This window comes from Cervus elaphus, chromosome 30 (assembly GCF_910594005.1).
Source record: "Cervus elaphus chromosome 30, mCerEla1.1, whole genome shotgun sequence".
NCBI classification, from domain to species: Eukaryota; Metazoa; Chordata; class Mammalia; order Artiodactyla; family Cervidae; genus Cervus; species Cervus elaphus.
This window is the reverse complement of record NC_057844.1, coordinates 71455291-71478304: the sequence shown is the minus strand read 5'-3', so window position 1 is coordinate 71478304 and position 23014 is coordinate 71455291. Positions and strand designations below refer to the sequence as shown.

At 42.7% G+C, this 23014-nt stretch overlaps 1 protein-coding gene across 6 annotated transcripts in view; it reads left to right on the top strand.

Moving 5' to 3' along the window:
* The window catches only part of LOC122686751 (ATP-binding cassette sub-family C member 4-like), a 2082459-nt gene that overhangs the window by 640501 nt on the left and 1418944 nt on the right, over nucleotides 1-23014 (top strand). For 2 of the 6 annotated variants that reach the window (XM_043891985.1, XM_043891993.1), the window contains 4 exons: nucleotides 1140-1331; nucleotides 12282-12376; nucleotides 12590-12676; nucleotides 20782-20878. The exons of the other annotated variants lie outside the window; for them this stretch is intronic. In XM_043891985.1, the coding sequence (XP_043747920.1) occupies nucleotides 1140-1331; nucleotides 12282-12376; nucleotides 12590-12676; nucleotides 20782-20878 (471 nt within the window). The remainder of the gene's footprint in view (nucleotides 1-1139; nucleotides 1332-12281; nucleotides 12377-12589; nucleotides 12677-20781; nucleotides 20879-23014) is intronic. 6 annotated transcript variants of the gene reach the window in all.

The following is a 23014-nucleotide window of genomic DNA, read 5'->3' as shown; positions in this document are numbered from 1 at the left end:
GTGCAGCCATGTGCTGGAGATAAAGGTACAGACATGAACAAGACCCTGACTCTCTGCCTTTCAGAGGCAACCAGGTTCTGGGGCAAGACAGATATGCAGACATATTATTTCAGCCCAGTGTTGTGAGCACTCTGAGGCTGTGGATACATACACACCACGTCTGTGTGATGTTGAAGATTGAAAGGAAAGGTGCACATGCACTTGGTCAGAAACAACAAAATACAGAAATCTAATGTTGGATGTGGGCTTCCCTGGTGGCTCAGTGGTAAAAGAGTCCACCTGCTAATGCAGGAGACACAGGTTTGGTCCCTGGTCTGGGAAGTTCCCACTTCCCAGCTGTGGAACAACTAAGCCTGTGCACCACAACTGTTGGGCCACTGCTCTGGAGCCTGGGAGCTGCAATGACTGAGCCCATGGTCCACAACTGCTGAAGCCTGCCCACTAGAGCCTGTGCTCCTCAGTAAGAAAATCCATGCACTGCAATGATGACCCAGTGCAAGCAAAAATAAATAAAATTAGAATTGTGGTATGGCAGAAACCAACACAACATTGTAAAAAATAAATGAAAAACTAAAAGAACTAAAAATAAATAAATAAATAAAATTATTTTTTAAAATGTGGGATGTGTACACGAAAGGGTGCTGATTTCCTCGATGATGGACTTTTGCTCTGCAGACACAACTCACTTCAGAGTTTTTTCAATTAATTATCTTTGGCTATATTCTTCACATGTATAGCTTTTGAAGAACAAGTGTTTGTCAAGTAAAGGATACCAGATTCAGGAACAATTGCACTACACATCAGATACATAAAATACATATCCTGATGGGGTCTGCTAGAGAAGGTTGTTAAACATTCTCAATTATTCTTTGCTGAGCAAAATTTCATTTGGGGGATACTCTGGCAGAGTAGATTGCTTATACTATTAATATATTCCTTATCAGTAGTCTTCGTTGACCATTAACGTTATTTTCCATTTTTCTTTCTTTTTTTTTTTTGGTCTCAACTGCGAGGGCTGTACTTTATCCTGTTCTGAAGGAAAGGGTTCTATCATGTATCAAGCACCAGGGTGGGGTCGGCTGTGCTGCAGGGCTTGTTCCATCCTGAGTGCACCCTGTTCATGTGTCTGTCTGTTTCAGACGTCACTGTTAAGCGCTCTGCTGGGGGAGCTGCCCCCGAGCCAGGGGACGGTCAGCGTGCACGGGAGGATCGCGTATGTTTCTCAGCAGCCCTGGGTGTTTCCAGGAACTGTGAGGAGTAACATTTTATTTGGGAAGAAATATAAAGAAGACAGATATGAAGAAATAATAAGGGCTTGTGCTTTGGAAGAGGTGAGTAATGATTTCTGAGTTGCATATTCTTGAATTTCAAATGATGACAGTGGTTTAAACTACAAGGTTTGTTAAAAGTTCTTTTAAAAAATGCATTTTTGAAAAAAAAATGCATTTTTGAATGTTGCTTAGTATTTAAGTTGGTCTTATGGGTAAATAAGCAGGCGTATTTACATATGCTGTCGTTTTAATTCTTATAGGTTAGTAACACAGAATACATTATCTGGAGGGGGGAATTGTTTCCTTCTGCGAAGTTTTCATTCACTTTCAACTTTTTTTAATGGAAAGTTACAAATATTTACAAAAATAGAGAGCATGGTGTAATGAACCCTCATGTACCCACCATCAGCTTCATCCAGGAACAGCTGTAGGCCAGTCTTGCTGCATCTCTACCCCTGCTCTCTGCCAGCCCCACCCCCCACCCCAGAGTATTGTGGACCAGATCCTAGACCTCAGTTTATTATTTATTTATTTATTTTTTAAAATTAGTTGGAGGCTAATTACTTCACAACATTTCAGTGGGTTTTGTCATACATTGATATGAATCAGCCATAGAGTTACACGTATTCCCCATCCTGATCCCCACTCCCACCTCCCTCTCCACCTGATTCCTCTGGGTCTTCCCAGTGCACCAGGCGGGAGCACTTGTCTCATGCATCCCAACTGGGCTGGTGATCTGTTTCACCATAGATAATATACATGCTGTTCTTTTGAAACAGCCCACCCTCACCTTCTCCCACAGAGTTCAAAAGTCTGTTCTGTATTTCTGTGTCTCTTTTTCTGTTTTGCATATAGGGTTATCGTTAACACCTTTCTAAATTCCATATATATGTGTTAGTATGCTGTAATGTTCTTTATCTTTCTGGCTTACTTCACTCTGTATAATGGGCTCCAGTTTCATCCATCTCATTAGAACTGATTCAAATGAATTCTTTTTAATGGCTGAGTAATATTCCATGGTGTATATGTACCACAGCTTCCTTATCCATTCATCTGCTGATGGGCATCTAGGTTGCTTCCATGTCCTGGCTATTATAAACAGTGCTGCAATGAACATTGGGGTGCACGTGTCTCTTTCAGATCTGGTTTCCTCAGTGTGTGTGCCCAGAAGTGGGATTGCTGGGTCATATGGCAGTTCTATTTCCAGTTTTTTAAAGGAATCTCCACACTGTTCTCCATAGTGGCTGTACTAGTTTGCATTCCCACCAACAGTGTAAGAGGGTTCCCTTTGCTCCACACCCTCTCCAGCATTTATTGCTTGTAGACTTTTGGATAGCAGCCATCCTGACTGGCGTGTAATGGTACCTCATTGTGGTTTTGATTTGCATTTCTCTAATAATGAGCGATGTTGAGCATCTTTTCATGTGTTTGTTAGCCATCTGTATGTCTTCTTTGGAGAAATGTCTGTTTAGTTCTTTGGCCCATTTTTTGATTGGGTCATTTATTTTTCTGGAATTGAGCTGCAAGAGTTGATTGTATATTTTTGAGATTAATCCTTTGTCTGTTTCTTCATTTGCTATTATTTTCTCCCAATCTGAGGGCTGTCTTTTCACCTTACTTATAGTTTCCTTTGTAGTGCAAAAGCTTTTAAGTTTCATTAGGTCCCATTTGTTTAGTTTTGCTTTTATTTCCAATATTCTGGGAGGTGGGTCATAGAGGATCTTGCTGTGATTTATGTCAGAGAGTGTTTTGCCTATGTTCTCCTCTAGGAGTTTTATAGTTTCTGGTCTTACATTTAGATCTTTAATCCATTTTGAGTTTATTTTTGTGTATGGTGTTAGAAAGTGTTCTAGTTTCATTCTTTTACAAGTGGTTGACCAGTTTTCCCAGCACCACTTGTTAAAGAGGTTGTCTTTTTTCCATTGTATATCCTTGCCTCCTTTGTCAAAGATAAGGTGTCCATAGGTTCGTGGATTTATCTCTGGGCTTTCTATTCTGTTCCATTGATCTATATTTCTGTCTTTGTGCCAGTACCATACTGTCTTGATGACTGTGGCTTTGTAGTAGAGTCTAAAGTCAGGCAGGTTGATTCCTCCAGTTCCATTCTTCTTTCTCAAGATTACTTTGACTATTCGAGGTTTTTTGTATTTCCATACAAATTTTGAAATTATTTGTTCGAGTTCTGTGAAAAATACCGTTGGTAGCTTGATAGGGATTGCATTGAATCTATAGATTGCTTTGGGTAGAATAGCCATTTTGACAATATTGATTCTTCCAATCCATGAACACGGTATGTTTCTCCATCTGTTTGTGTCCTCTTTGATTTCTTTCATCAGTGTTTTATAGTTTTCTATGTATAGGTCTTTTGTTTCTTTAGGTAGATATACTCCTAAGTATTTTATTCTTTTTGTTGCAATGGTGAATGGTATTATTTCCTTAATTTCTCTTTCTGTTTTTTCATTGTTAGTATATAGGAATGCAAGGGATTTCTGTGTGTTAATTTTATATCCTGCAACTTTACTATATTCATTGATTAGCTCTAGTAATTTTCTGGTAGAGTCTTTAGGGTTTTCTATGTAGAGGATCATGTCATCTGCAAACAGTGAGAGTTTCACTTCTTCTTTTCCTATCTGGATTCCTTTTACTTCTTCTTCTGCTCTGATTGCTGTGGCCAAAACTTCCAAGACTATGTTGAATAGTAGTGGTGAGAGTGGGCACCCTTGTCTTGTTCCTGATTTCAGGGGAAATGCTTCCAATTTTTCACCATTGAGGGTAATGCTTGCTGTGGGTTTGTCATATATAGCTTTTATTATGTTGAGGTATGTTCCTTCTATTCCTGCTTTCTGGAGAGTTTTAATCATAAATGAGTGTTGAATTTTGTCAAAGGCTTTCTCTGCATCTATTAAGGTAATCATATGGTTTTTATCTTTCAATTTGTTAATGTGGTATATTACATTGATTGATTTGTGGATATTGAAGAATCCTTGCATTCCTGGGATAAAGCCCACTTGGTCATGGTGTATGATTTTTTTAATATGTTGTTGGATTCTGTTCGCTAGAATTTTGTTAAGGATTTTTGCATCTATGTTCATCAGTGATATTGGCCTGTGGTTTTCTTTTTTCGTGGCATCTTTGTCTGGTTTTGGAATTAGGGTGATGGTGGCCTCATAGAATGAGTTTGGAAGCTTACCTTCATCTGCAATTTTCTGGAAGAGTTTGAGTAAGATAGGTGTTAGCTCTTCTCTAAATTTCTGGTAGAATTCAGCTGTGAAGCCATCTGGTCCTGGGCTTTTGTTTGCTGGAAGATTTTTGATTACAGTTTCGATTTCCTTGCTTGTGATGGGTCTGTTAAGATCTTCTATTTCTTCCTGGTTCAGTTTTGGAAAGTTATACTTTTCTAAGAATTTGTCCATTTCATCCAAGTTGTCCGTTTTATTGGCATAGAGCTGCTGGTAGTAGTCTCTTATGATCCTTTGTATTTCAGTGTTGTCTGTTGTGATCTCTCCATTTTCATTTCTAATTTTGTTAATTTGGTTCTTCTCTCTTTGTTTCTTAATGAGTCTTGCTAATGGTTTGTCAATTTTATTTTTTCAAAAAACCAGCTTTTAGCTTTGTTGATTTTTGCTATGGTCTCTTTAGTTTCTTTTGCATTTATTTCTGACCTGATTTTTAAGATTTCTTTCCTTCTGCTAACCCTGGGGTTCTTCATTTCTTCCTTCTCTAATTGCTTTAGGTGTAGAGTTAGGTTATTTATTTGTTTTTTTTTTTTCTTGTTTCTTGATGTAAGCCTGTAATGCTATGAACCTTCCCCTTAGCACTGCTTTTACAGTGTCCCATAGGTTTTGGGTTGTTGTGTTTTCATTTTCATTCATTTCTATACATATTTTGATTTCTTTTTTGATTTCTTCTATGATTTGTTGGTTATTCAGAAGCGTGTTATTTAGCCTCCACATGTTTGAATTTTTAACAATTTTTTTCCTGTAATTGAGATCTAATTTTACTGCACTGTGCAGACCTCAGTTTAGTTCTTCTGTAAACACTTCATTATTTTTCTCTAAAAGATAGGAAAGCTTTAGGGAAAAAAAAATCACTACTTTATTTCACCTGAAAAATACCTCAAATTCCTAAATATCATCAACCTGCTAGTCTGTGTTTACATGTTGTTGATCATCTCACTGAGAAATCTCCTTCACCATTATTGGAATCCTCATAAGGTCTGTTCCCTGAACTTGGCTGATGCCTCCTTGGTCCCTTTCAGCCTGTGAGCTTCTCTCTCCACTGCATTTTTGACTTGTAATTTTTTATTTAAGGAAACCAGAATGCTTTCAAATTTCTTTTTAGTATATGTGCTGCCAAAGCGAGCACTAAAATTTCTTTTTAATACTGCATCATTTCACTGAGAGATTATTTTCATAAATGGCACTGAGTTTCACAGAAAATAATGAGATGAAAGGTTTAACTGTATGTTGGGATTTAAATAAGATTAGTGAATAAATGATGAAAACTAAACTTAAGTGATAGAATACAATTTGGCAAAACGAAATGTAAAAGGGTAAATAATGTTAAATACTATGTTACTCTCTCGGGTTGTAAAAATTAGTGAAAAATATAATTAAAGGTCTCTGCCCAGGGTCTGTTCAGTGTGGTCTGGATTTCTGACTGTTCTTTGTATTGTGAGGAAAAGACAGGGACAGATTTTCAAAGGTGCGATGTTGAAGGCTCCAAACCTGCTTTGTGAGGAAATAGTATTTCCCCTCAAACAACGGCTTGAACATCATAGGTTGTATCAGGTGCATGTGTGTGTGTGTGTGCTAAGTCACTTCAATCATGTCTGACTCTGCAGCCTTATGGACTGTAACCCACCAGACTCCTCTGTCCATGGCATTCTCCAGGCAAGAATACTGGAGTGGGTTGCTATTTCCTTCTCTAGGGGATCTTCCCAACCCAGGAATCAAACCCATTTCTCTTATGTCTCCTGCATTGGCAGGTGGGTACTTTACCACTAGCGCCACCTGGGAAGCCCTGCATCAGGTGAGCAGCATTTTACAATGATGTGGACAAACAGAATTGCTTGTTAATGGGCTCGTTTCTTTCTTCTGGGTTCTTGTTCTAAGGTGATTGTACATTTGAGAAATGATGTCAAGTTAGCAGGAACAAGCTAGATTTTTATTAAATGGTGTAGATATCATCTAAGAAGGGAAAGCAAATGTAGAACAAAGAAAACTGTAGCTCCCACTTATTCAGAAGTGAAGAAGTGAAGTGAAGTCTCTCAGTCGTGTCCTATTCTTTGCGACCCCGTGGACTATAGCCTACCATGCTCTTCCGTCCATGGGATTATCCAGGAAAGAGTACTGGAGTGGGTTGCCATTTCCTCTTCCAGAGGATCTTCCCAACCCAGGGACTGAACCTGAGTCTCCTGCATTGTAGTCAGATGGTTTACCATCTGAGCCACCAGGGAAGTCACATTTATTCAGAGTCCATGTACAAATCATTTTTGTCTTTCACATGTGTACATGCACACACATAAAAAGGTTTATGAGTTATTCATTCTTTATGAGTGCCTATGATGTTCCCATCCTCATTTTATAGTTAGTAAAACTGAGGCCAGGAGAGATGAGAAACCTCATCTCTACATTAGTAGCTCAAGTTCAGATCCTGGGGGTCAATGCTGCAGCCTCGTGGGGTGACTGGACCAGCAACATGGACAGTGTTTTGAGGATTCACCCACCGTGGGCCATATGTGCAGCATAAACACTGGTTGGAAGGGGCCCTACAGGACTGGGCTGCACAGCGATTCTTCTATATGTAATGTGACATTTATAAACATGGACTGTTCCTGTTCTGCTGCATAGTTGGGACATGGAGTTGGGGACCCTTGTGCCCTTTCCCTCCTTGACAGGAAGGGAGGCCCAGGGAGGAGAAGTCGCGGAGAGGAGAGTCCTGGCCCCAGCTTCGTTTCTTGCCTGCTGTCACTTTGGACACATCCTATTATCTGCCTGTGCCTCTGATGTTTCCACAGCATAACGAGGACATCGGGTCAGAGGGTTTCCAGGAGTTTTGCTGCTGCTCTGAAATGTCATCTATGACTCAGATTAGTAAGGGATCAGCAAGGTCTTTACAACACCTGGGAACCACTTAGTATGTTATGAGAGCATCTGCTTATCTCCTTTTGGATTCCCGGTATCAGTGGATGGACATAAGGCAGGCACAGGAAATAGCGGTGTCCTGGAGTTAGTCTAGCTGTAGACACAGAGACGGCATAGACAGTGCGGTAGAAAAGGCTTGGCCTTTGGAGAGAGCAGTCCTGGGTAGTGACTCCAGGTGTTAGTCTCAGTTTCCAAGTTCTTGTTAAATGGGGGAGGGGTGGGGTTACTGGAAAGGTTACAGAAAATGCCTGTGAAATGCAAACATGCCAGGGTTTCAGTAAGTGGTGGCTACTGTTACTGTTCTAATCTTTTTCTCTCCATCCATCATCCAGCCATATAAATAAAATAAAGCTTTCTCCTTACTATTCTCCCTACTCCCACCTACCCTAAATCTTGGAGGAAAAAACATAAAAAAGCAACATTTTTAATATAACATATGTTAATAACAACTAGATGTATTATATTAGATCTAATTGAAGTAATCATTTAAGTTCATTGAGCTGAAAACTTTTCTGTAACAAAATAGGGAGACATGAAGTAATCACATTGGCAACATTGATTCAGGTTGATGACATCAACTCCAAGCTCTAGGAGTCAGAAGTTTCAGGAATTGAGTCCCAGTCTTTTTGTTGAGCAGGTGTGTGGTTCTGACTGATTGATCCTTACAGCTTGTTACTTCCTCTGTAAAATGGAGATAATAAAACTATCAACCTCATGAGATTGTTTTGAGGATGAAATGTGGTTGTGATTTTAAAGCAGCAGATTTCCAGGGACATAACAAGCACCCTGTAAGTATTAGAATGAGTTTGAAAATAAATTTTTAATATAAGCAGCCAGATTTTAGTAAAATTACATCTATAAAATGTGACATGTAAGAAAAAATGTATCTGTGTATTTAACTTCCATTATTTGAGTAGATGTTTCTGTAGATGCTCTACACATAGTACATTATATAAATCAAATAACAATTTTCTGTTATCATAACATAAGCAATATAGTATATTAACATTTGTCTACATGTTATCTTTAACCACTGGAAGGCTTTTGAAAATTAGTCAACACATTTAAAGGTATCAAATTGATAGTTCTAGTTTAGTATTTTTCCACAGAGGTCACTTACTTGGACATTTTCTTTTCAAATTGCCTTGACAATCATAGGATAATAAGCTTATTGATCCTTACATGTCTAGATACAGAAGCATTCAAGACGAATTAGTTTAGTGTTGTCTTCATTTTAAATATGCTCTTCAGTCACCACTTGGACAGCAGGATGTGAAAGAGCAGAAGACTCTGAACTGATATGAGCTGGCTCAGATTCCAGCTCTTCTGTTTCACAGCTGACCATCCAGACCAGTGATGTGACCTCATTCAGTCTCAGTTTCCTCATCTGTGAAATGGGGCCAGGACTTACTGTGCAGCTTGCTGTGAGGATTCAAGATAATCAACGTCAGGGTCCAACACAGATTTACTGCCCAGGAGCTGAGAGAAGCCATGTGCACGTATACAAATTATGGAGCAGAATCAGATGGGTCCTTCACAAGAGATGTAAACAGAGCCTCAGGAGCCCAGCAGGAAGAGAGATGAGTCCAGGATGATTTCATGGGAGAGTGTGTGTGCGCTGAGCCTGGAAGGATGGGCAGGATATGTCAGGCCATGAGAGGAGGGGTGATTCCACATGGAAGAAAAGCTGTGAAGGAAGGTAGGGCCTCCCCTGTTTGACTCTCAAGTCCAGCCTTCCTCTGCCCGGGCCTCAGGTCTGGCCCTCGTTAACCACTTCAGCAGTCTGCTTTAGGGTGTCCCTACTGTGAGTCTCCACCATTGCTGAAGGGCCCTTGATGTGCTTCTGGATGGATGGCATCAAACCAGCATCGCCATTTCCCAGTTTGCCTCTAGTGTGTGTGTCTGCCTCTAGTTTGGTTAAATTTAACTTAGATATAACAAACATGAATAAAAATACCTTCCTGTCAGTGGAAGAACTGTAATATATGCTCAACTCAGGCCTTTCCCCTTTAATCAGAAGATGGTGGCTGAGAAATCAGCTTGACTTGGTTTTACTTAAAATCCTCCGAAATGTTTTCCCCATTGGTGGCTTGTTCATAAATAACTTGCAGGGTCAGCAACACGTTGGGAGTATTACTACCAGACTCAGGGGTAGTTTCTTATGTTCTGGAAAGAGAGGCTGTAGATGTCTTTTCTAGGTTACAGAAAACCGTTTTTCTGTGGTTAAGGTTGCTGTGTTACAACATGGTGATATTTTAAGAAGAAAGACTTTTGAACAACAGAAAATCAAAGCATAAAAACTAAGCAGAACAGTTTGCAAGACTATCAACAGTGAAAGAGAAGCCAAGTAATTCTGTGTGTGTGTGTGTGTGAGGCCAAGAACTTAATACAGCTCATTTTTTTTTTATAATGAAAGACAAAAGAGATGGTATTAATTTCTGAGCTCAAGAAAGAGAGAAGGTGAAATAATGATAAAGAGCAATTGCTGCCTTCCATCAGTTGCACCCCCATTAAGCTTTGAGTGAGCAGGGAACTTGTGTGTGCCTATATGTCTTTGTGGCTGTCAGGGAGGGTTATGATGGAATCTCTTTCTTCTATGGTGATCATGTGTTTTATATGTTATGATTCACACTGTAAACAGGGTCCCACTGTTGGCTTGATAAGAAAATAGGGCTCAGTCACCAACAGCAAGTTATAATCAACTCATGTCTGTTTTCTGTTTATGGAGGGTGTTCACACACTTCTTTATATTCTCATAGCATCCTTGAGTTTAGTGATTCTGGTTTCTGCTTCACGTGCTATAGAAGAAGAAAATGGGACTTAGGGAGATCAAAGGACTTGTTTATCATGGAGGAACCAGTGTGCTACTTGCTTTCTCCCCAGATTTGCTAAACTGGAGACAAAGAAAAGATGGCTTCATCTGCAGAAAACTACTGCTGTGCATCCTAGGTTGATGCCTGACGGGTTTAGTGATAAAAACTCCCAACAAACTCTGTTTAGGTCAGAATGTGGCATGTGCTAACTGTAGGCAACCTAAGATTTCTAATATAATACTGTGTAACTTAAGCCTGATTTTTATCTTGTCATTTTGGGAATGCTCTTGTCATCTATTCTTTCTTCCCCCTCTGGTACTCTGGGGAAAATAGGCTGATTTGTCTATTTACTTCTTAAATAATATTAAAATATAACTTTTGATTGATTCCCAGATCCTCAAGTTACAACTTTATTTCCTTCTTAGCTTTGAGTTTTTCCTGCTTTCACAGACAAGCATCTACTTAGACCAGCTGATCTGCTGGGTGTCCCTTGAGCACACTGTTTCTTTCCTTTTGGTTTTCCTGCCCAGCTTGCTCTTTCTGCTCCCATTTCTTGTACAGACCTTGTCTGTCCCTCGCTTTAAGCATCAGTGTGAAGACACGGTTCAGGTGTTATCCCTTCTCTGAAAGTGGAATGCTGAGGCTGAGATCAGCAAAATGTCCAGTTGAAGACACAGTCATTCCCTGACAAAACAAATCCTGTGCCTTCACCAACCTGGGCCATCAGCTGTCACACCTGTGTCTCTAGCACAGACCTTCACACTTGCATGTCTAGCTGCACCATGACATCACTGAGAGGTCATCTCAGTTTGTCCATAAGCCAAGTCTCCTAAACCTGCATCCACCATCTTCCCCAGCTCAGTAAATGGAGACCCTGTCCTTCCCCTTTCTCACCCCAAACACCATAGTCCTCTTCTCTTACATCCCACACCCATCCCGTCAGCAGGTATTATAGACTTCACCTTCCAAATGTGTCTGGAGTGTGACCCCGCCTCTCCATTCCTGCTGCTTCCACTGTGGTCCTGACCATGGTCATCTGTCACCTAGATTCTTCTAGTAGCCTTCTCATTTGTACCTGCCCTCACCCTTCCCCACTTACTGTTTTCTGCAAAGCACAGGAGTGATACATTAAAAACCTCAGATCACATCAGTCTTCCCCTCCCTCTCCTCTTCTTACTGAAGTGACCCCAGGCTCCTCCTGCTCTGTCTCCGCCCTCACTCCCCTCATTCTCACTCAGCTCCGCTCTCCTGCCTCTTTGTCCTGAACCCCTTGGGCATCTCCCCGGGGCCCCTGCACCCGCCCCTCCCTTTGTGAGGATCAGCCTCTCCAGGTCTGCCTGAGCTCCCCGCCTCCCCGGATCTGCTCACACCCCCTCTGAGCAGAGCCCTCCCCCCGCAGCATGGACTAACTTCCCTCCTTCACTCTCCACCCCACTGAGAAGCTTCCTTTTCCTTCCTGTCCTCAGTCCTTGTGCTCAGGTTAATTTTCCATATCGTCCATCTTCTGTCATGGAAAGAAACTCTAGGAGCTTTGTTTCTTCACAGCTGAGTTCATTGTGCCCAGAGCAATGCCTGACATACAGTAGGTCCTCAGTAAATATCTGTTAAAATGGTCAAATGTGTAGATGCTATGAAGAACTATAGAATGAAAACAAATAAAAAATACTGAGAGGTTTTTTTTAAATGTTCAACGTTACGGTTCAGTTACTCTAACACATACCCATTGCTGTGGCTTCCCAGGTGACTCAGTGGTAAAGAATCCACTTGCCAATGCAGGAGATGCAAGAGACATGGATTCCATCCCTGAGTCTGGAAGATTTCCTGGAGGAGGAAATAGCAACCTACTCCAATATTGTTGCCTGGGGAATCCCATGGACAGAGAAGCCTGATGGGCCAAGTCTATGGGGTTACAAAGAGTCGAACACCACTTAGCAGCTGAGCATGCATGCACATTGATCAAATACTTGTGTGTAGAACTAATGCTAAAAGTTTAAGCATTAAATTTAAAAAACATTTTAAAACTTTTTTACCCCATTTTTATGTCCGTATAGGATTTACAACTTTTGGAGGAAGGAGATCTAACTGAGATAGGAGACCAGGGAACTCCGCTGAGTGAAGGACAAAAAGCCCGGATCAGTCTTGCAAGGTAAATGAGGTTTCAGTTGCCATCCTGCCCCTCCTCCTCCTCCGTTCCTAGTGGAGGTGAGCACACAGACCCCGCTCACCGGGTGGGCCTTTGTGAAGCAGGGTCTTGGCCCTTTCCCTGGGCTCCTGGAAGGAACATGAAGTTATTGGATGCCGTCATGATTCAGAGATGACACCCAAGTGTCCTCTCCTGACATCTCTCTATGTTTTCTAGAGCCGTTTATCAGGATGCAGACATCTACCTCCTGGATGATCCGCTAAGTGCAGTGGATGCAGGAGTCAGCAGGCACTTGTTCGAACAGTGAGTTTGCTCCTGTTTTTCTATCATCTCTGCTTTCCACGAACTCTGTAGAGATCAGGGAAGGGAGCTTAGGAAAGCCTTTGTGCTTCAAGAGACTCAGCCTGTTCTGCCCTGGTGTCCCTCCCTCCCCTCCCTTCCCTCCACAGAAGATTCATCATAAAGAAATCTTGCATCATGATGAGGTCAGGACAGGAACATACAGAAGGTGCTTCCAGTATGTGGGGGCCAGTAGGATCTGTGCTTTAGGGAGTGAGGGATAGACCGCAGATTGCCCCTGCTACTTGCTGTTGATAACCAGACACTGTGGATGGATCCAGACCTCAGGAATAAGAAAGATGATGTATGTATTTTAAATCAGAGAGTGAAACTCCATAACCTGGTACTTGGCTTCCAGTTCTTTTCCTCCATCATTTTTTAAGGCACATTAGAAGTGAAGTTTTCAGTACTGACAGAAGGCTTCCATGGAAAGAACTTGTTTGTTTATGCTTGTTATTCTATCACTTTGGAAATAAAGTCTTTATTAAGTCTAGTCTTAATAAAATCCTAAAAGATGAAGCTGTAAAAGTGCTGCACTCAATTTGCCAGCAAATTTGGAAAACTCCCCAGTGGCCACAGGACTGGAAAGATCAGTTTTCATTCAAATACCAAAGAAGGACAGTGCTAAAGAATGTTCAGACTACCGCACAAGTGTAGTCATTTCACATGCTAGCAAAATAATGCTCAAAATTCTCCAAGCTAGGCTTCAACAGTACATGAACTGAGAACTTCCAGATGTTCAAGCTTGATGTAGAAAAGCAGAGGAACCATAGATCAAATTGCCAACATTCATTGGATCATAGAAAAAGCAAAAGAGTTCCAGAAAAAAAACATCTACTTCTGCTTCATTGACTATGCTAAAGTGTTTGTGCGGCTCATGACAAACTCTTGAAAATTCTTAAAGAGACGGAAATACCAAGACCACCTGACCTGCCTCCTGAGAAACCTGTATACAGGTCAAGAAACAATAGTTAGAACTGGACATGGAACAAGGGACTGGTTCCAGATTGTGAAAGGAGTACATGAAGTGTGTGTATTGTCACCCTGCTTATTTAACTTCTATGCAAACTACATCATGCGAAATGGCTGGCTCGATGAAGTGCAAGCTGGAATCAAGATTGCTGAGAGAAATATCAATAACCTCAGATATGCAGATAACACCATTCTTATGGCAGAAAGTGAAGAGGAACTAAAGAGACTCTTGATGAAAGTGAAAGAGGAGAGTGAAAAAGCTGGCTTGAAACTCAACATTCAAAAAACTAAGATCATGGCATCCGGTGCCATCACTTCATGGCAAATAGATGGGGAAAAAGTGGAAACAGTGACAGACTTTATTTTCTTGGGCTCCAAAATCTTAAGAGTCCCTTGGACAGCAAGGAGATCAAACCAGTCAATCCTAAAGGACATCTATCCTGAATATTCATTGGAAGGACTGATGCTGAAGCTAAAGTTCCAACACTTTGGCCACCTGATACGAAGAGCTGACTCATTGGAAAAGACCCTGATACTTGGAAAGATTGAAGGCAGGAGGAGAAGGGGACCACAGAGGATGAGATGGTTGGATGGCATCACCAATTCAATGGACATGAGTCTAGATAAACTCTGGAAGTTGATGATGGACAGGGTGGCCTGGCGTTCTACAGCCCATGGGGTCACAAAGAGTCAGGCATGACTGAGGTACTGAACAACAAGTCTAGACTTAGTGAAGTCTAGAATTTGAGAATGATTTATTTCAAATCTGAGTATGATTTCAGTCATTTCACATTACTTCATGATTGCTTACTAGAATTAATACTTAGACCTGCAGTGCAGGGTCAACTATAATCTGGCTTATGTCTTGACTCTCATTCCTGTTTCTAGAATTTAGAACTTGTTGTTAGTGGCCCTTGGTTGGCTACACAGTGACTAAAGTAGAAAAAACTGATGCTTTTCTGTGTATAATGTGTCTTAACAACACTGGCTGAGGTCTCTTATGAAGTCTAGATTGGCCTTTTTGAAAGCCTTGCAAACTTGTTTTTTTTCCTAAAATAGCCTCCACAACTAGTTGTGATGAGCAGGGGCTACTCTCTAGTTGCAGTAAGTGGGCTTCTCATTTCAGTGGCTTCTCTTGCAGAGCACTGACTCTAGGGTGTGTGGGCTCAGTAGTTATGGCTCCAGGGCTCCAGAACACAGGTCTAATATTTGTGGCGCGTGGACTTAGTTGCTCCGTGGCATTTGGAACCCCTTGGATCAGGTATCAACCCCATGTCTCCTGCATTGGCACAAGATTCTTTACCAGTAAGCCACCAGGGAAGCCCCCTTTTCTATGTTTTTGTTTATATTTCTATTGCCTTAGGAGGCTGAGCTAAGAAAACATTGGTATAATTTATATCAGAGAACATTTTGTCTCTAATCTCTTCTAGGAGCTTTATGGTATCACATCTTATGATTAAGTCTTTAAGTCATTTTGAGTTTGTTTTTGTGTATGGTGGGGGGTGTGTTCTAACTTCATTGATTTACATGCCTGTGTCTGTCCTTGTGTCTTTTTTTTTTTTTGTCCTTGTGTCTTAGTCTCCTCTTCATCTAAGCACCCCAGTCAGATTAGATAAGGTCCAGTATAACTAAGGGTAATCATTACTTTTTAAAGTCCCTGTCACCAAATTCTAAGGTACTAATGGCTAAGTTGACAACATGTGAATTTGAAAGGACATGATTGATTTACAGCAGGTCCCGAATAGCAAAGTAGAGACTTCAGCAGAGTCCAGTGTGTGAGAGGGAGACGTGTCAGGAGCTCTGAGCTCTGGACACTAGAATCTGGAATCCACGTCCACTAAGCAGAAGTCATTAGACTTTGGTGGAACCTGCCCATGTATAAAATGTGCTTAGTGTTGGGGTGATGAAAGAGTTGTGGAGATGGATGGTGGTGCTGGCTGCACAACAATGTGAATTTGCTTAATGCCACTGAGCTATATGCTTAAAATGGTAAATTTCATATTATGTTCATTGGAAGGACTGATGCTGAAACTGAAACTCCAATACTTCAGCCACCTCATGCGAAGAGTTGACTCATTGGAAAAGACCCTGATGCTGGGAGGGATTGGGGGCAGGAGGAGAAGGGGACAACAGAGGATGAGATGGCTGAATGGCATCACCGACTCGATGAACTTGAGTTTGAGTAAACTCCGGGAGTTGGTGATGGACAGGGAGGCCTGGCGTGCTGCGATTCATGGGGTCGCAAAGAGTCACACATGACTGAGTGAGTGAACTGAATTGATATTGTAACACATGTATACAGAAAACTGCATAGTAGCACTGAATCTTTGAGAACATGGCTGAGCAGGACAGGTAACACACAGCTATGGCCTCCAGCTCTCTAATCTGACCCCCCCTTTTCACCCTCTCCTGTTTGTGACTTGATGAATTTTCCATTAGAGAAGTGCCTTGTGTCTTGTCATGAGTTGAGTGACAGGAGCTTGTGCTGTGACAGGGATTCCCCACCCCCACCCTCCTGGCATCATTAATATCTCAGCCTCCCTATTCCCAGCACCCCACCCTGAACTCAACAAATGTCTGTCATCCCCTCTTGTGAGCATCTGCACAAGTTCCCCATCACTGCAGGAACAGTTTCTGCTGGTGGTTGCATCTGTGTCACAGGGAGGGGTGAGCAAGGCAATTGGTGTCAAGTACAGTGTGCTGATCACAAGAGGTCTCTTGAGTTCTGTTTCAAACACAGGAGATACTTACAAAATCTTCTAAAATATTTTGGGTGTACCACTTTGGTTATATACTTGATAGAAGCAAGGTTAAGATTGTTGTTTGCTAATCAGAACTGCATTCTCTAGGGTGACTTAAAGCAGAGAGTATGAAAGCAATTTAGGAAACCACTCAGCAGCGACTGCAATGTTCTCAAGTTAGGGAATTGGATGGAGCAGTATTCTATGAGAGATCATGGTCATGTGGAAGCTTAGTAATAGGGAGGGTTTTGTATTAAAAGTGAATGAATCACACTTCTACTTACCACTAACAGTTTCCTTCCATCATGAAGGGAGGTCATTCATGTTTGTGAATTCTATAACTTTATGCCGTGAATACTAAGTGAGTTCTGTCACCTACAGAAGGTGAGAGGCCTTAGGTGAACTGATGGAGTCTCATCCTGCTGTGGGGATCATGTTATGGACCCTGTCCTGGTTCAGCCCCACATCACCAGACCCCTGCCTCCTACATCATCAGGTCTTCAGGTCTGTCCTGATCAGACTCTCACACTGCTGTCTACACAGCTCACCCTCCTGCTCCAGCCCTTCTCAAGCCCCCCACCCCTCATGTTCAGAAAGCAGCTCCAGGTCCTTATCAGAGAACTGGCTTCTTTGCTGTCTTCCCCCATCAGCCTTTCCAGCTCGTCCCCACATGCACTCTGTATCTTCCAGCTGTGCTGGCTCTATGGGGGTCCTTTCTCACTCCCTTCTGTCCGTACATACTGGCCCCTCTGTCCCAGAGCCCAGGCAATAGAAAGAAGGTGGAAGATGGGCCCTGCTGTTCCCTCCTGCTCCTCCAGGGGGCGCCTGTGCCCTCTGTCTTCCCACAGCCCTCAGTGGGTGCACTTGACCATTTATGAGTCCCTCCAAACCCTCCAGAGTTGTGAATGCAGGAAGGCGCCTCAACCCAGTGCAGGCCCCCTGCACCTGCTGTGTCTTCTTCCAGGATATCTCTGCAGGTAGTCTCAGGGCTCCCACATCTCCCCATCTAAGATAGCAGCCCTCCTTACTATTCCTACAGAGCACACATCACAGCCCCATATTGCATTTCTCTATACTCATTCAGTGTGTTCGCCTTTATGTGGTGCAAAGTATTATCTGCTTTCTTGACCTGTGATGTAGGTCTGATGAGTGGCACTTCAGTAAACCTCTGCTGATTGAAAAAGTGAAGGTGGGGACTCTGTCTTATTTGTATCCCCTCTATCATGGATGTGTCTCCTTTTACCATAATCCTTATATAGTATTTTACTGTGTTGGCCAAAAGTTCATTTGGGTTTTTTCTGTAAAATGTTATGGAAAAACCCAAACAAACTTTGTGGCCAACCCAGCAAACAGAATTAACATAGCCCTTGTAGAGGAATAACAGTTAAACAACCTGTTGTTGAAACAATCATTGTATGACATGACTTGGAAACTTGGGAAATAAAGCATTTTCTTAGAGATTTAATGTGCATGCTAAGTCACTTCAGTCTGACTCTGTGCTATTCCATGGACTGTAGCCCACAAGGCTCCTCTCTCCATGGGATTTTCCAGGCAAGAACACTGGAGTGGGTTGGCATTTCCTTCTCCAGGTGATCTTTGTGACCCAGGGATTGAACCGCGTCTCGTGTCTCTGCATTGACAGGTGGGTTCTTTACCACTAGCGCCACCTGGGGAGAGATTTGGATTAAAAGCATTATTTAGCAAGCATTCACCCTGGAGGAGGGCACAGCAACCCACTCCGGTATTCTTGCCTGGAGAATCCCTATGGGCAGAGGAGCCTGGCGGCCTGCAGCCCATGGGGTTGCAAAGAGTCGAACATGACTGAGAGACTAAGCACGGGAAGCATTCAAAGCCATCAACTGATCAGTTCAGTTCCGTCACTCAGTCATGTCCAACTCTTTGCAACCCCATGAACTGCAGCACATCAGGCCTCCCTGTCCATCACTAACTCCTGGAGTCCACCCAAACCCATGTCCATTGAGTCGGTGATGCCATCCAACCATCGCATCCTCTGTCGTCCCCTTCTTCTCCTGCCCTCAATCTTTCCCAGCATCAGGGTCTTTTCCAATGAGTCAGCTCTTCTCATCAAGTGGCCAAAGTATTGGAGTTTCAGCTTCAACCTCAGTCCTTCCAATGAACACCCAGGAGTGATCTCCTTTAGGATGGACTGGTCGGATCTCCTTGCAGGCCAAGGGACTCTCAAGAGTCTTCTCCAACACCACAGTTCGAAAGCATCAATTCTGCTCTCAGCTTTCTTTATAGTCCAACTCTCACATCCATACATGACCACTGGAAAAACCATAGCCTTGACTAGACGGACTGATCACTTCATTGTAATTATTTGTATTTCCTCATCTATGATGGGATGTTAGGAAGCAAACATTTTATACCTTTTGCATTGCTCCATCCTGGACATAACAGCCCATCAAATTTGATTAATATCCATCTTCAGGGACTATTGGCAGGTAATTATGAATTAAGAAGAAACAATTCTATTCAAAGCTTTAGTGCTAAGTGTGATGAGGGGGTTACTCAGTCAAGAAACTTAGGTAGGAAAACTGAACTAAGGAAAAACTGTCAAAGGGAAAAATGACTCCTTTTGGACTTAGTAAAGCTATGGTGTATGTGTCTACATCCTGGGATCTTGCTTCTGACCACAGACTCAGTGTCCAGAGTGTCCCCTTAGGACTTTTCTGTCCTGAATCCAAAGCACAGGGCCAGTTGTGGGTTAGGGAGGAGTAGAGAAGGGGACTGACATTTACTGGGTGGATTGGTGGTTTGATTTCTCAGAACATGTGGATGAGTTGTCACTGATGTTCTGAGATGAATAAACAGGTTTAGTCACTTGTCCAACATCGTCAGGCTCGTGAGAGGGACTGAGCTGCAGCCTGCTGCCTCCAGACTTTCCATCTAATTCACTTACAGTCTGAGCTCTGGCCCAGGTTCCTGAGATTTGCTCTACGAGGGGCTCAGTCTCCCAGAGTACCTGCCCGGAGCTCTGCCTATGGTCACCGGGGCCCTGGACCCAGCCAATCAGTTCCCTAGAGGGTTGTGGACCCTGTGGGGTGAGACTGAGGCTGAGTCCTTGGGGGTCTGTATTTAAAATGTAGGAGCAGTTGGAGGAGTTACTGTAAAAACACACTTAAGGTTGGAAGCTGAGGGGGTTTGTTGAGCTACACCCAGCTGGCCTGCCAGACCTGTACCTGCCCAGCATAGGCTTAAGAAAGAACCCAGAATCACTGCAGAGACACAGATGGTTTAATGGTTAGGGCCAACTTACACTTGCAAAGGAAATCCTGGAAGGACACCCACCGTTTGAGGCCCACGTTGGGACAGGACATGGTGGCAGTCTTCGCTCCCAGGGGAAGCAGAGAGCAGGGTGGGGAGATTACCTGTTATAAGGGGAGTTGATGTTAAGTTGGGCCATCAGTTACTATGAAAACCAGCAGAGGGTCATGCCCCTCCTGCCCCTTTGACAAGCATCATGGAGGGTTCTGATCTAAAGCTAGAACAGTCATTAGCTGGGGTATGGGACAAGTGTGTAGGAAGGTCAGTCATGTGAGTAGGTGTAGGTGAAGCAGGCACTGGTTAGGCAGGGGATGTACAGAGAGCAAGAGAATAGCCATCTTGGGTGGCCTGATCACATAGGGGTCTTGACTAAGAGAACTGGTGTGTCTTTTGAGCCACTGGATGATTCCCAATGTGATTTCCATTCTTTCATTTTCATATCTGGAAGGTCTTACTTCCTGGATGGGACAGAGTGTTGTAGAGACTGATGGAGGGCACGCTAGCATTCATTTTCTTACTAATACTATTTGGGAAGAAGTGACTAGAAAATGACCTCTGGCAAAAGTTACCAAGAATCAATTAATCCTTTGTTGTTAATACGTACATCATAAATCATAAATAATCACCTAAATACTGTCTAAGAAAAAATCTACAGAGTTTTATATGATATAGATCCCTGTTCTCCCATTCCCACATAGTGATAAAATAATGTTTTAGTTCAGTCAGGTTTTGGAATCTCAGTATTGCTCAATTATTTTCCATCATGAGACATGTAAATTATTGATAAGTTGAGTTTTAGGAAAAGAAATTTAGCAAGTGCCTCCTTTAACGGACTGTTTTTTTCTAATTTTTTAGCAGAGCTAGAGTCAAGTTTGTTGCTGATAAATTTGAGGACCTACTTGTCATCATTGACTTATATTTGTATTTAATTTGTATTATTTATTTGGTATTTAAAATGTAGACCTTAGCTATGTTGTTTTTGTCTCATTATGCTTTCAAAATACGTGTTTTCATTTTGGAGCACCCCCATTGATGTGCTTTTGCATACTGTACCTTTTACATTTGTAGGTGTATTTGTCAATCCTTGAAGGAGAAGATCACAATCTTAGTGACTCATCAGCTGCAGTACCTAAAGGATGCAAGTCAGATTCTGATACTGAAAGATGTAAGTAGTTTCTATAAGTCTGGGGAACTTGCTCACACTCAAGTGTGTTGAAGACCTGGCCTCCCAGCAGGTCACACTCCTTGTATTCAAAGTAAATGCCACTTCCTCTGTTTTATGCTCCCTTCTTCTCAGAGCTGGCGTTCATGTCTTTGAAGATGAATCTGAAGACCTGTAGAAATGTCACTATTACACTCCAAGCCACATAAACCCTAAAGTGTAGAAAAGGGCTACTGCAGAGTTACTAAATTAGCACTGTTCTAGTGAAATTGTTAAGGATGCTGTTTTATGTAAAATTTCCCCCCCGTTCCACAACGTAAGTCAAAGAGTATTAATTGGAAATTAGTGATACTAAGACCTGATTCTATCCAGGTGATTGTTATACATAGTTTGCCTGAAGAGCATCTTCCATTAACACCGGAAGTGAGACTACGTAGCTGGGCATCCGGGTCAGAGTTGCCCACTCTGCTAGTGCCTCCAGTTGCTGGTCTCCCTGCCCAGGTCTCTATGTGCCTGATACGTGTGGGAGCCTGTTCAGCAGGAGGACAAGGCCCTGCCCTCACGGAGCTCCTGTTCTTATGGGGAGGATGTGGCAGAGAGGGTGACATCCTGGCTGCCTCCCTGAGGAGCTGGTGCCTCATGTAGCCTGAGTAACACGAAGGTGGGGGCCACATGGTTACCTGGGGGAGGGGGTCTGAGGCAGGGGGTCCTAAGGAAGGAGCTGACCTGGCAGATTGGAGGAACGGCAGGAAGACCAGCGTGTCTGAGGAGAGTGAGCAGGGGGGACATGGAGGGAGCTGGTCTCTGAGCAGTGGGCAGTGGGTGGAAGTGGGATGGAAGCCTTGGACAGTCCAGAGCAGAGGAAGGATGTGGTTTGATGCAGGAGTTAAAAGAGGTCTCTGATGGTCACTGGAGGGATGACAGCAGAAGCAAGTTAGAAGTCTTAGTAAAGTTGAGAAGATAGAAGCATGGGCTCAGCCTAGTGTTATCAGTTTCTAGAGCTGCTGTGATGATGTATCACAAACTGGGTGACTTAAAACAACAGAAACTCATTCTCTAATTGTTCTGGAGGCTACGGGTCCCAAATCCAGGTGCTGGCAAGGGCCGTGCTCTCCCTGAAGACTCCAGGGGACAGTCCTTCCTTCCAGCCTCTGGTGTTTGCCAGCCTTCCTTGTGTTCCTTTGCTTCTAGCTGCAGCACTGTAGTCTCTTCCTCTGATGTCACATGGCCGCTGTCCCCATGTCTGAGTCTCTTCTCTTAAGGACATCAGTCATATTGGATTTAAGGTCATCTTACTCCAGTGTGACCTCATCCTAACTTGATTACATCTGTAAAAGACCCTGTATCCAAATAAGATCATATTCACCAGTGTCATGTTTCGGGCTTTAACATAACTATTTTGAGGGCCACCATTTAACCCACAACTCCTAGTATGATTGGTGGTGAGGTGGAGATTAGTGAGAATTTTTCAGACTTGGTGATGGTTTGATGCTTCACTCTTTGGCTCCTTTGTTTCCGGGCCTCAGCTTATCTGTTGTTAACCCTTGTGTGTTCCAGACCCTTGATCAGATCCCTCACTTATCAAATGAATTTCTGCAGTAAGAAAGATTATTTAAATACAGACCCTCTCCCACTCTAGAAGAAGTTCCATGTGTCAACTCTTAACCACTCCTTCAGGAATGGGGAGCTCAGGTTTCTTAAATTTGATAGCAGTTGATTTCATGTTTGGAAGAGTATGATACTAGTGTGTAAAACTCCAACATTGGCAGTATATGAGAATAGGGTCAGTGGGAGACAGACTATTTAGCCTCTACCTAGATATTTTAGGTTGCACTTATTGCTTCTTTTGAGGACCCACCCTCAAGTTTAGTACTGTCATAACAATCGTCTACTGGTGAGCACCACTGGGTGAGTTAGGCTGCATCCTTATTGTTGGTCTGGTCCCTCTCTCACAGCCGAGAGGGGATGGCTGAATGAATGAGCTGAGTCTTATTTCATGGGATCAGTAAACAGTGAAGACATTTGCACATTATTTTATATGACTTTGTATGGGAGGGAAACTGCAATGATGTGTCACTGTGTTCAAAGAACATAATTAGGCTGACCATATGTTAAGCAGTTCCCTGATTTGGGGAAATG